General features: G+C 41.2%; 1 protein-coding gene across 6 annotated transcripts in view; it reads right to left on the bottom strand.

Moving 5' to 3' along the window:
* Window positions 1-11,638, bottom strand: part of inpp5a (inositol polyphosphate-5-phosphatase A) — a 218,766-nt gene that overhangs the window by 61,097 nt on the left and 146,031 nt on the right. For all 6 annotated transcript variants that reach the window (XM_020622674.1, XM_020622676.1, XM_020622673.1 and 3 more), the window contains one exon: window positions 5,351-5,435. In XM_020622674.1, the coding sequence (XP_020478330.1) occupies window positions 5,351-5,435 (85 nt within the window). The remainder of the gene's footprint in view (window positions 1-5,350; window positions 5,436-11,638) is intronic.

Raw genomic sequence — 11,638 nt, 5'->3', positions numbered from 1 at the left:
TCATTAAATATCTGATGAACTTCTGTTGAATTCTGCAGGTAACATGGTTGAAACCATGACATCTATAGCATACTTAAAATATCAATACAAATAGAAGGAAACTGTACTGCTTATGACTTTGTTTCTTTAAGACTCTTCCTGGGATCTAGTGAATAGAAGTGCTGCAGAGAGCAACAAACATACAAACTGTATCTTAAAAACTTGCTCATATCTCCACTGTCTTGGGAGTGTGCATTGAGTGACTCCACAGTGTGAAAAATAAATATATCTATCATGTTGGCCTGTCATTACTGAACATTTCACAGCATTCATTAGGAGTGTGGCTAGCCCAGGGCCCCACCTTCAATTTCATGCTGTTCAAGCAAGAGAAAGGACACAAGACAAAGGAAGGAAGATTGATGCCTGGTCTGGCCCTCTGCACTTCCTGCAGATGCAGAAAGGGGTGCTGATGCAAACCTCCCACTCAGTTAGAGAGAGGCCTGCTAGCTTAATGAAATATGTCCATGTAGCAGCAGATCAAGCCCAATTAAAACATCCCCACAACATGTCACAGGAACAGTAGATCAAGTTGGCAATTAACCTTCCCACTGGCCTCTATCAATCCTTAAATTGGAGCGGGCCAGCCAGCAACACACAATCTCTGCAGATATTAAATTTACATTGTATTAAGTTTAATTGGGAAGGATTTTAAATATACTAGGAGTCCAGGCACAGAGCCATGAGCCTGTCATGTACACTGCTGATTCACGGCCATCAACCACCTTGAGGGACATGCACACATTCTCTCATACACACTGCTATACACCTTATGCCACCTTCTGACTGAATCATGGAACCAAGAAAACCCTGTTTGCCATTGGTGTGCATTGGTCAATCCTCATGACTGAGGATTATTATCATAACCTACTAAATGTCATGACACAGCTCTGAGGCCACAACAAAATGAGGAGGATGCAGGATGAAAAAAAAAAGTTATTTATATTTTAACCAAAACAAAATATTAACAAATAATAGAGAAGAGAGCCCCCAAAGGAATGATGATGGGTGGAGTCCCAGGTGCTTCTAACTGGCCTAACTAGCTGAGCCTCCTTCTTGCTGCAGAAGAGACAAGACACAAAACAGGTAAAAGAGCCAGGGGACCTTCACAAGTGACACAGTACTAGCAATGCTAACGGTTTGTGTTAGACATTTTGCAAATCACCTGTCTGATCTGGAAAGAGTTCTGCTCCGACTTGTCATCAGTGACAGTGTAGCTGTGTACAAAGTTGGATAAGGAATAACAGTTTTATTTAAGGATTTAGAAGTTTATACAAAATCTCTGTAACTGACTACATGACCAGTTTTAGGTGTACTGTAGTCCACAATTCTAATTCTTTACTTATTTTGTCAAATTCAGCTAAATTTTCCTCACATTCCCCTTTCAGTCCATCCAGTGTGCACTCGGAATACCTTGTGTGCCAGCCCTGGCTCTGTAAATGGGGAAAGAAGGATCTGAGTGGGATTGAGAAATTACAGCCCTTCGGCACAAGGAGCTCTTGCTTGTGCACAACAGAAAGGAGAGGGGGGAGTGAAAGGGCTGATATAGCTGGTACGCTAGAGTTCAGAAGCCAAGAGGAAGACAATACCAATTCTGCCGCTTCCATGTACAACCTGCACAACTAAAATGTGAAGAAGGTCATAAGAGCAAAAATTTGAGCATGATTAGGCAAAATTGAAGACCTGGGTAAACACAGATGCTGCTTTCCAATGATGGAGAGAGTTTTGGGACTTTTTGCTAAAAAGCAAGTGCCTCTGTCACATTAGCTTGTCTGCTAAAATACTTTCACACTTACTTTTAAAAGAGAGACTAAGAAAAACACAGAATTTAGTGGGGGAGAAAGAGAGGTCCAGAATACACTCAAACATTTTTAGCTTAGCTGGGGTGTGCGGTTTTGGATGGTATTATACTGGAAGGAAGTTGTCACACATTAGTCAGACATTGGACCACACTGTTCATACTAAATTACCAGACACTCCAAAACTGCAATGTTGACAACCTGTTTAATGTATAATTATACAAGGTTTAGTGGTTAAGGCGCAGTGCTCTTGCTGCTGCGGCCTGGGTTCGAATCAGGGTTGCGTCAGGAAGGGCATCCGGCGTAAAACATGTGCCAAATGTCAACATGTGACAGTGTGACATTTCGCTGTGGCGACCCCTAAATGGGAAAAGCCGAAAGTGACTTTCTTTCTTTCTGAAAATTTGAAGTTTAGGTGTTATGTGTAGAACAGAATATAAAACAAGGGTTGAACACATTCAGTCTCATTCTCAGTAAACCCAGTCAGTTTTTACCTGTTTACACTCAGCAGATTACTTTGGGGTGTCAACTGTCTAACACAGGTTTTTGGACCCTCTTTGAAAACTTCAGAATTGGGTCTCAGGGTGGGACAGTTAGTGGAGAGGAAGTGGGGGGTTGGGGACCAATCTGGAACATGCACTGTATCTTTCATTAGTTCATCAGTACTGGCCTGAATATGACACGAGTGCTCGGTGTGGTGCTGAGATCACAGGCAGCACATCAAGAAGTGGACTGTGAAGAATCAAATCTCCCAGACAAAAACTTCAAAACCATTCCTTTGCAGTTTCCTGTTTTACCAGCACTCATGCAAATCACGATCAAGCCACAACATGATCAAGTCATGGGAGAGCAGAGGAAATGTTGATGGGGACTGGACCACCTCCAGGCTGCTCAGTCCTAGCATTAGTCTCCACGTGGCTGTGTCCTTTGTCTGCCAGTCAAAGGGCTGCTCAATGGGGGTCAATTGAAACCAATTCCCTCTGTCGGACACAATTAATGGGGTTGCCCTGGCCGGACAGAAGGGGGGCAGCTGCAGGCCTTTGGTTACTGTTTCTGCTGCACAAGCATGCCAGGAATTTGCCACCTGGAACTTTCCCTATCACAATAACAAATCCACCCCCTTCACAACCTACCTCTTTTTCTGTACACACATGGATACATCCTAAAATAACCCTCATCCTATCCTCCCACCCACAAGGCAGGGTGGGTGACAGGGGAGGGGCTTGTGGTTGTTCACAGTCTAGTCACCCACAATGAACCAGAGACACAGAAGAAGAGAAGTGATGTAGCGTGCAGCTGTACAGACATGTAATGGAGTATTTTCTGATCCCCTGACTCTCAAAGAGGGGCCTAGGGATCCTCATGGGTATTTGAGGGTTGTCACTGTCCAACAAATCAAAAAGGCAAGTAGTTTAGTTTTGCAATTATTTCATTCATTTAACACAGCAAAAGTATCTATTTATCAGTGCAGCCTTTTGGCACCCTTTGCAATTAACTGAATGTGGAGAAAGTGAGAAAATCAAAAAATGAGATTCTCAAATGGTGAGAATGTGAGCAAGCCTCTATTTGTCTGAATCAATCTGTGGATAAGTATGAATGATCGATCCACCGCCAGCCCATCTACAGTTAAGCACTTCGCTGGATGTGCACTAATTGTCCTGTTGACATTAATTGTCAATAAAGGGCTTGAAATGGCCTCCTGGCTGTGAGTTACATCCCGTACCAAGGCTGCAACGCATTTATTTACTGGTGAGATCACAGCTCTCTTTGCCGCTAGCATACAGGTTAAGTCAAATAGGTTGACCACCACACAGGATGGCTTTATATGAAGAAATGTTGCCCCTTTAATAGCACATTTGTCACAAATGACATTATCAGCCTTTTCTGTTGTCCCTGTTAAAGGGTTGGTGTATTTGAGGAAACCTCATTTTAAAAATTTCTTGGTGTATGTGTGTATGCGTGCGCCAGAGCCCACAAATCTAACTTCTTGAGGGGAAGTCTAAAAAGGCCCCCTGCATCGCTGCCATACCCCTCTAAATGAAGTAAATCAATGAGATTCATTTGGCCTAACAAAATGGTTTGTGTGTGTGTGTGTATTCGCTCTGGATATGAATGTGTATAGGTGCCAAGGTGCATAAGAAAGGAGCTGTGTGGAGGGGAGAGGGGGCAGATATGGGCACACACCAATGGATATCTACACAGCCCTGGAAAAGGGTTATCACCTTTACTGCACTCTAACAGCATTTGAGCAGTAGACATGGAGAGAATGAGTGCTCATCTACCACAGAGCAAGTCGTGGACAAGACTGGATGTGAAGGGAGAGTTCTCTAGTCTAGCTGTACAGGAGAAACAACTGCAGGCTCCAATCCATCTCGTTTGACTTACTGTACTTTGATTAGAAGTATCCCTTTCAGTTTCATGTAACCCATGTTACCTGCCAGAGCAGGTAAAAACATTTTTCTTATGAAGTAACAGGAAAAATGTTGTATTTTTAAAATTGTGTTAAACAGTAAATTTTATCACAGCAATGCTGAGAACATATACAGTAAAATCATGGTGGTAGCCTAAATGTGTGCCAGGTGACATTTAATTGCCATAATCGCCTTCTGAATAGCCTCAGTGTTTGCACATCTGCTGTTTTGGATTCTGTACTTGCATTTATTATCTCCAAAGCAACACATGTTCACATGATCAGTGGGTTAATGTGACCCAATTACAGAACCAAAATCAACTGCCCATACTTTGAGGAAATCAGTCAAAGCCCATGATAGTAGCAGAATAAAAATATGATATCCATTTCACTTAGCTGGTCATTACAGAGGGGACAAGTCCTCTACTGGCCAGATGACTAAGCTACAAAAGGTTTCAATCTTCTTGTGAGCGTTTTAAGCCATTTGAGCAAAACCCCTCCATTCAGAAAGCTTTCCCTCCTCTATCCCTTCTATCATGAATGGAACTCTGAAATGAACAATGTCCACACCTTGAACAGGCCCACTGATTCAAGCATCATTGTGCTCTAGAGGAAGGAGAGGATCAGCCTACAAGTGGCTCTCCCACTCGGTTATCAGAGGACACCGCTGTCTGCGATGGGCCTTTATGACCTCTTATGCTGCTAACCAACCCTGGTCTCCTCATGGAGAATGCTGAATGACTGCACCACCTTGGCTCTCACTGGCCTCATTTGCACGAAGAGAAGGAGAAGGAGATGGAAGAAATTGAGAAGGAAGGGAGAGTGAAAGAGCAGTGAATGGCACCATAACATAACAATGCACTTGGAGGCTCAGTTGGCAAACACAGCTGGGCCAGCTGAACTATTTAATGAGTCATAACTCTAAAGACAGTGTGCTATGAAAACCACTTTTACTACTTTGCAGCCTCTCTGTAATACAGACAAACACACGCACACCCAAACTTTATATTACTGTGAGTTCAGAATAAAGTGTATATGTACACATACTGCACACACAATTAGTCTTCTATAACTAATTCATTAGGTGTAATCCAAAAACACTCACCTCAATGACCTGCTTTGAGTCCAGCCTAAAGTTAAAGTCTCCAAACACAAAATAGGGCACCTTTTCATAGCGCTGGTCCGTGATTCTGAAAAACATCACAACTACATTACAACTTGGCAGTGACAACAACTATTCTAATGTCGATGAATGCTGGCAGCATGAATGCATCAGAAAATAACATTACAACACATTAATATCAGAAGTCAGAGTAATTCAGATCGTTAGCAGGCATTTAAAAGGACAAGAAATATTCTCTAAACTGTTATCTTAGCAAACAAACACAATTAGTTCTCAAAAATAGTTCAAGCTGTTAATGATCTCCTTGACCTCTGGGTATTCAATTCCTGAGGACCACAGCACCATCTGGTGGTCTGAACATTTTAATAACAAGGCTTCATCTTTGCAGAACAGACATTTTTCCATAAAGCTTCCTGACATATTTGGGGTCTTTTATTATATAATTTATTTTGTAGTAGATAGAGAAAATGATAGAAACATTCTTAAATGCAAATTTTCAGGAACATGTAGCCTATTATGAAGATGTTCTAGGTGTCCTAAAATTGTATTTGCCTTTAGAACACCACATATTAAACAAACTTCATGATGTGCTTAAGCACTTTGAAATTTCCTGTGTGCAGTAATCTGTCACAGTAGCACCATCATCCCTGCAACTGATTATCTATCTTCTGGGACATGTCTGCTGTGTGCTTCTGAGGGGTTTAAGTAACCTGCTTTCAAGTGGTTTTTCCCTTTTCTCAACATCAAAATTAAATGAATAAATCTTAACAACCTTTGACAATATGATTTGATGGCAACGAAAACAGACTTTATTGAACTGGTCAAAGGGAGAACAAAACAGCTCTGTAGATTTGTCTTTGGGCTTAAAGAACTTGGACTGTTAGGATTCAGGTTCGGGATGGACCCAGAATGCAGACCAGGACTAGGAGGAAGCTTAGAAAGTCTTTATTATAAAATAACTAAGGTGGAGCTGTGGTGCTGGGGGTACTCAGGGGAGTCAGGAGCATACAGGTAGGTTGTGCCAGGCAGAGAAATTCCTGGTGGTGGTCAGTGTGGCTGGAGCACCAGGGGCAACAGGGGAGTTGAGTAGGCTGGAAAATGGTCAGCATGGCTGGAGCTTCAGGAACAAACAGGTACGCTGAGCTTGACAGGAGTAGTGACAGCGTCACTGGGAGGTCAAGAACCAACAGCAGGTAATACAGGACAGGGGACACAGCAAGCGTTGAGAGACAGAGTCGAACAGTATCACTGGCAGATTAAGAACACACAGCAGGGAATGTGGGACAGGAGACACACCAGCGTTTCTGGGGGATGCAGGAACTCACAGTTAAGGGGACAGAGTCGATCAGCATCGTTGGCAGATCAAGAACACACAGCAAGTAATATGGGCATCGTCAGGAACAAACCAGACAGAAACGAGGAACACAGGTGAGTGGCAGATATAGAGCTGAGGGAGACTCAAATGGTGTCAACAGAAGCAAAAACATAGACAGAGTAATGTCAATGGACCAACAAGAAACTGAGGGAAAGGAGGAGGTATATATGGGCAGGAGATAATGGGCAGCAGGTGAAAACAATGAATGGTGATTTCATACTGGGGTAAAGCTGGGGCAGGTGAGATGACGCAGGGCAGAAGGTAACCAAAGTAAAAGCTCTCAGAACAGGAAATAAAGTTGAACCATAACATGGACTCCATCCATTCATGCTGCAACACACTCTGCATCAGTACGAGGTTAACTAAAGTGACTCTTGTTTGAACTCTTTTGATGCCTCTTCTGGGTTTTTAAATCCAGCACATTTTATTGTCTCTCGCCCTGTGAATGTTTTAATGCACTGAATGAATTCCTTTTTAACCCTGAGAGTATACTGTCAGAGGATTCACAGAGTACAGATCCCCTGTACCACGGACAGCTTCCTAATCTACAGTACCTTGCTACAGCATGAGCATCCCAGTGCTTTAAAAAAAAACCTCACCTAAGTGACTTATAGTTAACTCCTGTTCCTCATCAACAACTTAAACATGTCTTGTCTACAGAGCAAAGATAGGAATTAAGGTGGCTGTCTTGTGTAATTAATGATTCAGGATGCTTCACTCACTATCATCACTAATTGTGCAAATAAATCTGACTGTGGACATCCAAGGTCCAGATAACAATATATTTATGGGGTCGTAAAGACAGAAGAAGCCTCTTCTTAGTGGTGCCTCTTTGCGCTGGCTGGCTGTAGTAAAGCATGGCCATTTCTTCTCTGTGAGGTGGGGAGAGGGAGTGGCACAGGAGTGAAGGCGACTGGAGTAAGATGCAGGAAATACAACTAATATTAAATATAATATGTAACTTTGATGTCCCATTATATTAAACAGAAACTCAATCAGCATTCTATTCCATAAGGTTTTCAAGTCAGGGCCCCCCCAAAAAATCCAAATATTTAATGATTATGAATGATGAAGTTATTAATTTCCAGGGCTGTTCCATATAATGGACATCTAATTTATTTAGTATTAAATGAATACTTTAAAATAAAATATACCATTTTTACTTTTTATTTGAATCATTCTATACTATAGATAGATTGATACTTTATATACACAAATATACAATAAAATTTTGCTTTAATAGCTGCAATTCTGTCTGCAACAATTATTTTCTCCAGTAATAAAATAAAGAATTGGTTTTTAACATATTAGAAAATATTGATCAAAATTTCCCAGATCACAACTGAACACCTTCAAAATGGTTCAAAACCCAAAGAAAAGCAGCAAATCCTTACTTTTGAGAAACTGGAACCTTATCTTTGGCAATTTTGTTTGAAAAATGATTTTAGTTGATCAAAAAAATTATTAGGTAATCAATTTAGCTTTACTCACAATACCTAATGATCAATAGTTTCATAAAAGTGATGTCAAACATTATTGACAAAGTACATGGCTGTTGACGTGGCGATATGTTGAAGATTGCAATAACAAGGTGGGGACACCTGGGTTTATGCATAAGAAACAGTATATGTAGCTACAGGTGAAGTTGATCAAATTTACTTCATGTGGATACTCTCAGATCTTCAGGGTAAAAGTTACGTTCAAATTGAGGCTCATAATTTACCTGAGTGCACTTCTTCACCTTTCACAGTAATCTGGGGCAAACACTGGGTCTAAATTTCTCTTCAAATAAAAGGAAAATGTTTCTCCTACATAATGAATTTTGTTCATTTCCTGCACTCAATCTCTAAGTAGCTTAAACTGGTCCTCAAACCACATGGTCCCTGGTTCAGTAGCCACAACAGTCTAAAATTTGAGTAGCGATGGTTCCTTTAGCCAAACTCTGACTATGTTTGAGTTTGTCTGTAGGTGTGTGCGTTTGTGTGTGTAGTTAATATACCCAAACTGGGACCGATGTCATTAATGACCTTACATCGTGGTGCTAAAAGACTCAGCTCTATTCAGACAGGGTTAGTGGCCGGTTTATCCTGTCCTGAATGGATGGAAGTAAAATGCCTATACACAAATGTTAATGCAGTTGTTATAGGCTTGGGAACTTGTGTACTCCTTGTGCTGTCTTTATCCAGCTAACACCCATGTCTAATACCCTCACTCTAGCTGTTTTGTATCAGCCACAGGTCAGAAGGTAACACTCTGTTTACATGATCATTTCCTAAAGCACTCATGGTGACCCACTGGTGTGAAAGTTGACTTTTTTCTCAGCCTTTGTTGAAGGAACGAAGAATTGCAACATTTGCTACAGCTACTGGGTGTGAAAGGAGTCTGAGAGTGGGGGTTCCCGATCTTGGGAGGCCCCCCTTGCTGACCCTCAGTCTTGGTAAGGGCCCCATTAGCCTCGTCATCACAGTTCATTCAAGCAAACTGTAACAGTGTCAGTGACATTCTCCCACAAAGACACACTCCTTTACAGAGTCTATAAACATGCTTTCTCCTGGCCAATTCATCGTGCAGTGACACCCCTGAAAGAGCCACTTCACAAGGCCTGTTCTCACTGAGGTTCAGGCAGGGGCCTTCATCAGGTCTTCCTAGGGGTGACATAAAGACAGGGGTCAGACGCTAATTTATAACATGGCCCCTGGCTCTGCTCCCAGGCTCCTTAAACCACCTGAACAAAGCAATCACAGCACACTGTCTTTGTGATTCCACATTTCTCTCACACACAAACCTACTGTCATAGAAATGAAAAAAAAAACGCAAAAAAGCCAGCATGCGCTCAAGACTCTGAAAATGTTGTTGCAATAAAAGCACTGTAAGCATCTCAACCTCACATGGAGATCACTATAATACATACATAACTTGCGTCCATTTGAATCTTTCTCTTTCCCACACTAACTCTTTGCCAGACTAAACACTGTGATTGACAGCAAAACTGAGCCATAATAGAGAGTCAGTATGGGATTGTGAGGGTGCATCTGGAGGCCATGTCATGATTATATTGACAAGATGACTTACCATAAGTTGGTTGGTCAGATTCGACTTAGCACACAATAGCTGGGCTGAGAGCAGTCATCCATTATAAGTAAATGTTGAGAATTTGGGAGAATGTTTAACACTGTGAAGAATGTGCTGGGTGACGTTTTTCTGAATAGGACAGGGGTGGCCCTTGACAGGACCTTTGACACTGCAGGACAGCCTTCCCATCCCTTAGCTCCTCGGCAGTGCCCACCCCAACAGGAACACCACAAAGGGAAAGATAAGGTGCTGAAGGGGTGTAAGAATGTAGCTTCTGTCAGACAAAGGTTAATGAATAAGTCAGTATCACTGTCAGTACACACTGAAGATGGGGAAGAAACTTCTGAGTAAAAGTGGAGCCAACTTAATGTAGGAATTGAATAAGAAAACCTTCTGCAACTAATAAGTCCCTGCTAAAACTTTACTGTATGAATTTCTGTCTGAATGGAATGAAAGCTGGATAATTAAAAAACAAATCACAGTCTGTTGTTTCTGGAACTGAATATTAGACCATTTGTATAAGACTGAATTACCAGCTGGGCCCTAGGCAAGGCAAGTTTATTTATATAACACATTTTGATATACAAAGGCAATTTAAAGTGCTTAACGCAATGTACATAAATGGATAAAACATCAAAATATTAAAGACCATAAAAGCCCCAGGTTCCCTGTGTGTCAGCTGGTTTACAGTCATTTGATTACTTGCAAATTTGCTAAGAAATATCAACTGGGTCTTGCATTAGAACACAACCTTAAATGTATCTCTTTTACAGGAGCCCTGTGTCTAAATCTAGCTATAACATCTTTATTATTTTTGGTGCATGTTGCTTTTTCCTAAAGGAAAAGTGAATATGAACGCTGTCTAATCAAATTACAACAAAATAAATGATATACAAATTTGGGGTCAAGCACTGTTTCATTGTGAAAGCAGAAGATTGATTCATGGTCTATGCAAAATACAGCATTAACAAAGTTGACATCTATAGTATCTACAGTGGCAACTTGGAGGTTCAGGGGCCCAACAGCAATTTTTTTGTTTTAGGGCCCCCAAACTAGTTACATTTGGCCATGAGTGTTCTAGCTGATAAAATGCAAGAGTTAATTGGACAAAGTGTGAAGTCAAGGACAGGCAGCCAACCAACAACAAAACCTGTTCACATAATCTTAGGAAAAACTGTGTGTTGTTTTCCATGATACTGTGTTACTGAATTTGGGATTATACCAACAACAAAGGTCAACTAGAGGAATGCATTGTCGAAAATGCGTGTGGATGCTGAAGGATCACCCTGAAAATGCCTGAAATCTATTGCTGAAAGAGCTGAAGGATGAGAAGAAATGGCTGAAATTCTTTTTTGAAATAGTTGAAGGTTGAGATGCAATGCTGAACAGCTGTGGAAGTTAAAAAAAAATAAAAAATATGAAAGAGGAAAAGGAAAAGTTCAATAATTATTTTATGTAAGATGAAATCAAAAGCTGAAGTTATTTATCAGCGGGCCTCACAATCTAGAGAAAACAAATGTGTGCGTGTGTGTGTGTGTGTGTGTGTGTGTGTGTGTGTGTGTGTGTGCAGTCCCCACACAGTAAGAAAAACAAGTAGGGGCGTATGTGTGTGAGCAGGCCCCACATAATAGGAAAAACAAGTAGGGGTGTGTGTATGTAAGCAGTTCCCACATAGTAGGAAAAATAGGTAGGTGTGTGTGTGTGTGTGTGTGAACAGTCCCCACATAGTGAGAAAAACAAGCATGAGTGTATGTGTCTGTTGAAAAAAAGCTAAATATTGTGAAAAGCATAAAGGTTACAAAGCATATAAATACAAGCAGGAA

Source organism: Monopterus albus, unplaced genomic scaffold (assembly GCF_001952655.1).
Source record: "Monopterus albus unplaced genomic scaffold, M_albus_1.0 scaffold286.1, whole genome shotgun sequence".
NCBI lineage: Eukaryota > Metazoa > Chordata > Actinopteri > Synbranchiformes > Synbranchidae > Monopterus > Monopterus albus.
Note: the sequence above shows the minus strand (reverse complement) of the source record. Positions and strands in the feature narration are given on the sequence as shown.